This window comes from Sinocyclocheilus rhinocerous, unplaced genomic scaffold (assembly GCF_001515625.1).
Source record: "Sinocyclocheilus rhinocerous isolate Xijiao unplaced genomic scaffold, SAMN03320098_v1.1 scaffold1626, whole genome shotgun sequence".
Taxonomy (NCBI): domain Eukaryota; kingdom Metazoa; phylum Chordata; class Actinopteri; order Cypriniformes; family Cyprinidae; genus Sinocyclocheilus; species Sinocyclocheilus rhinocerous.
In genome coordinates this window covers 523,452-528,451 of record NW_015657802.1, presented here as the reverse complement: position 1 = coordinate 528,451, position 5,000 = coordinate 523,452, and the positions used below count along the sequence as shown (strand labels likewise).

Genomic DNA, 5,000 nt, shown 5'->3' with positions numbered 1-5,000 from the left:
GGACACATAATTACGGATTATAATGACTTATACTGTCTTTTTACGCGTTGCGTTGCATCGCGCAAACATAAAACCATGTCTGCATTTGTGATCGGAGAAATGACAAACAAGTGCTACTCTACACTGCCCAAAAAATAGTCAGAACAGCCGGCATTGTAGTCTACTCTACCAGGATCAGGAAATGGTCCTCCATAAAATGTGCTGCACACATCTGATTATTTGGGTTGAAGTGTTCTGGAACAGTGTTGTAAATACAACTTAACCACTGATTTCTAGTCGTGTCCTCTTTTGGAAGGCCAAACAAAGTAGTTTCGCTTTCACAACGAAACAGCGTCACACACCGCGCGCGGCCTTGAGTGAGCGGAGGCCGGAGGCCTAGAGTGAGCGGCGGAATAGAGTGAGTGGAGGCCGGCTTGAGTGAGCATGCTTGAGAACGGCGCGGCCAGCGGATTCGACGAAGGAGTGACCGGCAGGCTTGCGGCAACCACGTGTGACGACCCCGGGCTGGACTCTGCTTCGTCCACGGTGAAAGCCGATCCGGCGATCGACATGACACGAAGTTGATGTATTTCCTCAGCGACCAGCACGGATCAGCTCCAGGCATGACGAAGCGGATATCGTCCTCTTTTGGAAGGCCAACCAAAGTAGTTTCGCTTTCACAACGAAACACAGCGCCTTCACGACATGGCGGCGGCGGCAGCAACAATACTACAGCGAGAATAAGTTACGCCTTCTTTCTTTGCGTGCACATTTGGACGGCGTTATGCAAATCTTCCCACATCATGACGTAGACATGTGAGGGGGTGTTAGAACGAGCTGTTTTAGGTAGGTGTGGTTGACTCTTAACTTTTATAAAGAATATCTCTTTGGATTTGAGAGTTTAGTCTTTGCAACTTTACAGATCTTCTTTATGCACCAAGAGCTTGTAACACTCCAAAGAGAAAGGAAAATTTGAAATTGCATCATATGACCCCTTTAAAGCTGAATTTTCAGCAGCCATTACTCCAGTCACAGTGTCACATGATGCTATAGAAATCATTCTAATATGCTGATTTTGTGCTCAAGAAACTTTTTTTTATTATCATTGTTGAAAACAGATTTGCTGCTTAATATTTATGTGGAAACAGTTTTTTAGGATTCTTTGATTTTGTCACTTTCATCAATTTTAATGCATCCTGGCTAAATAAAAGTAGTAATTTCTTAATAAAAAAAAAGAAGCTACTGACCCCAACCTTTTGAATGGTAGTGTATTTTATTTATTTAAAAATAAATAATGGTGTGGGCTGTCTTGAAATTATCAGTGATATATTAATGTGTATATATACTTTTTTTTCCGTTTTGTCTACTAGTGCCCAATCAGAGGAAAGGTGTGAAATTCTGTTAGGGCCAGATATATATATATATATATATATATACATATACACAGTGTATATACTGTATATATAGGAATTCTAAAGTCTACAGTTAAGTCTACAGGCGACGTGTGCCATGAACTAATTATAAGTGAAATTCATTTGAACCACATCCCGTAACTGCTTGTGGCAGCCTTTGGGGCTGCGCATGTTTTAAAAATTTGTTGATTAGGCGATTGTGCGCTCTTGACAAGAGATCCAGGGACAGCAGCTCCTCAGAGGAGGCTACGGCAGTGAAGTGCTCAAGGAAAAAACAATTCTTTTGAATGGTAGTGTATTTTATTTATTTAAAAATAAATAATGGTGTGGGCTGTCTTGAAATTATCAGTGATATATTAATGTGTATATATACTTTTTTTTCCGTTTTGTCTACTAGTGCCCAATCAGAGGAAAGGTGTGAAATTCTGTTAGGGCCAGAGGTCACATATGGACCTCCAGGGCTGAACCTGTCCTGTCCTGTTGCCATAACGATAGCTCATTGTGCTGAAGTCAGCGCTGAAAACTGGAACATTAAACTCAAGAGACAAACCAAGGACAACAAGTGGGAGGTAGGAACAAAGACATGACTTCTATGTTTTTCACAGCAAATTCATTTCATATTCTTTTCTGTATGACTCATACGTTTTTCAGATTGAATACATTGTCAATTATTAGCATTGGGCCAGTACAGTACAGTGATGGCAACCTTTGTCAACATAACATTTAAAAATGATTTAACACTTTACTCAGCTAAATATACCGTGAGCTCCTTAAGATAAATTTTTTTATGCTGCCATTTAGATATATTTCTAAAGTCTTTGAACCACATCCCGTAACTGCTTGTGGCAGCCTTTGGGGCTGCGCATGTTTTAAAAATTTGTTGATTAGGCGATTGTGCGCTCGTGACAAGAGATCCAGGGACAGCAGCTCCTCAGAGGAGGCTACGGCAGTGAAGTGCTCAAGGAAAAAACAATTACAGCCTGTAATAGCTGGGAAGACACACAGTTCATGGCAGTCAAACAGCAGGAGCATCGGGACAAGGCAACCCATCAGACTCAGGATATATCGATCTGGTTGTACTATAGGACCCCCTGAAATAGGAGCTGACACGAGGCAATCAAGACAGGAGTCATGGACGGGTCCTCCCTCCTGACCCTACTACAGTCATTCACATTTGTACTAGTCCCATGTGTTTTTCTCTGCTGTGAGCCACTGAAAACCTTAAACTGTCATCATGGTTTGAAAGTTGACGTATTAATAAAAGTTTACCGTAGCGGCACAGAGTTTGTTTATAATAACCTTCTTTTTGTGTCTGGCCACCAGCGCGAGTCATTATTTAGATGAATTTCAGATTGTTCCAAAGCATGTTACTTATCCTTGAGATTAAAACCAACAGTCTTCATGAAAATGCATTTGCTGTCTGAGTTTTTGCCTGGCTTTTAACAGTTTTATTTGAACAAATTGATTTGAAGTAATTACATAAAAACTGCTGATAAAATCACTGACTTGTCAAAGAAAAGTAGTACGAATTTCTATCTCTTCCACAACACACATACTTTTTTATCAGATTGCAAAGGGTGTTTTTTCCGAGGAGGTCATTCTGTTTGATATTTACATTTCTTTGAAGAGCTGCGGTCACATAAATTAAAAGAGCCTGTATTGTATGAATGTCTGTGCTTGACTTGATGTTTGCCTAACCTTGTCAAAGAAATACTGAAGTGGCCTCGCTGATTCGTGATTTGTGAGTGATTCTATGTCAGTGTGGCAAAGTGAATTTAGCTTTTTCCACTGATCACAATTACACTGGCAAAAATACGGGCTGAGCTGACATTCTTTCACACTTTTTTTTTGCAACAGCTGTAAGTCAGTCTGTATGAAGATTGTTTCTTTGAAGGCTTCCATACCAATGAGAAGCCTCTTAGAATTTAAAGTTACATTTATGAGATGTTTTACTGGGAGTATCATTTCACTTTTAACTTTTCATAGCACTGGACACTAAAACAAATCCACTACATCCTACATCCCACATCCCACATCTTGGTGAAATTATCATTAAAAAATCATATACCATTACATATAGTCTCATTTCCTTTGTTAGAATTAGACTTTGTAGAGAGCTCTTTGCCACATACAGCTTTTGATAGTCTTGTTAGCTACTAAAAAACTGATTAGGTTAATTAACTTAAATTGCTAATGTTTCCTATGGTTTTATTGTGACCGAAAGAAAAGGCTGCTCAGTTAAAGCAATATGATTTTTCCCCTCTATGGAAGGTTATATTTTAAATAATGTACTGGTGGTTCTTTTCCATGCAATTATGATAAATTTGAACTGAGGTCTCAAGCTTCAAAAAGGGCAAAAAAGCTCCTTATGGAGCTCCTTGGGGATATTTCACCCAAAAATGAAAATTCTCCCATCATTTACTAACCCTCATGTTGCTTATAATCTGTGTCTTTTGTTTTCTGTGGGACACAAAAGATAGAAGTTTGAACAATTAGTTTAGAAGTTTGTGTTTAACATCAAGGACCACAATGGAAACAAGTTTTAACTTTATTGTGCTATCCTTGACGAATTGAGCATATTTCACTACTTTTCTCTCTAATAAATCACATCAAACCCAAAGAGGGTTTGATATACTGTGATATTTCTCAAAACAATGCTTGTTTAGAATGCTTGATGGTGAGAAAATGGGGGGAAAAATGTAAATTTTCTATCATACTTTAACTATCGCTTTTAAAGTCTCGTGAACGATATACCAAGTTTTCAAATACTATCAAGCATTCGTTGAAAAGTGAAAAAGTCCAATTTATGAATGTTACGGTGATTTGATCATCTCTTTCTTGGGTTCACAGGAAATAATGTCAGTAGATGATGAATCAACCTCCTGCTATTGCCTGATGGATTCGCATAGCTGTCACTTGTTGTTGGATCAGCCAGGCTGTTATGCACTGGTGGGGGAACCCATCACCGATGCCGCTATAAAGAGACTAAGGATTGCTGTGTTCGGCAGTATGGAGGCTTCTATGGACTACAGCCTGCGAGTGCACTGTGTAGATGACACACCGCATGCCTTTCAGGTGACCACAGGACAGTGAACATGTGGTCTTAATCACATTACTCAAATAGAATGCAACAGTCGGGTTCCGAAAGTAAAAATCCCATTCATTTTCATAGGGGAATTGATTTTTAACGATAACTTAGTGTGAGCTACAAGGTCATCAATGGTATAGGCTTTTGTTAAAGCCATTAGGCCACATTTGTTAAACATATTTATTAAATAGTCATGTTTAACAATATATTTCCTGCTTAAAAACCACATTAACCGATGATTCTAGTTTTCGCCATCCTTTTCAATTTGGTTGTCATTCACAGTGCTTCTTGGAATTGTAGTTCTTTCCCTCATGAAAGCATTAAAGGAATAGATCTCCCTAAAATGAAAATTTTATTAGAATACTTACCCTCAGGCCATCCAAGATGTAGATAAGTATATTTCATTGTTTCAAATACTTTTTTGCTTCAAATCAAAGTTTGTAAGTTGTGATTCACCTCGTAGCTGGGTGGTTTGGTTCATGGGCTTATACCTCTTAAAGACTTTTTTTTTTTTTTTTCCC

At 38.8% G+C, this 5,000-nt stretch overlaps 1 protein-coding gene across 1 annotated transcript in view; it reads left to right on the top strand.

The window, feature by feature from the left end:
* Nucleotides 1-5,000, top strand: part of LOC107721540 (netrin receptor UNC5D-like) — an 81,211-nt gene that overhangs the window by 68,604 nt on the left and 7,607 nt on the right. Inside the window, exons 13-14 of the mRNA XM_016529611.1 lie at nucleotides 1,789-1,960; nucleotides 4,242-4,466. Of these exons, the coding sequence (XP_016385097.1) occupies nucleotides 1,789-1,960; nucleotides 4,242-4,466 (397 nt within the window). The remainder of the gene's footprint in view (nucleotides 1-1,788; nucleotides 1,961-4,241; nucleotides 4,467-5,000) is intronic.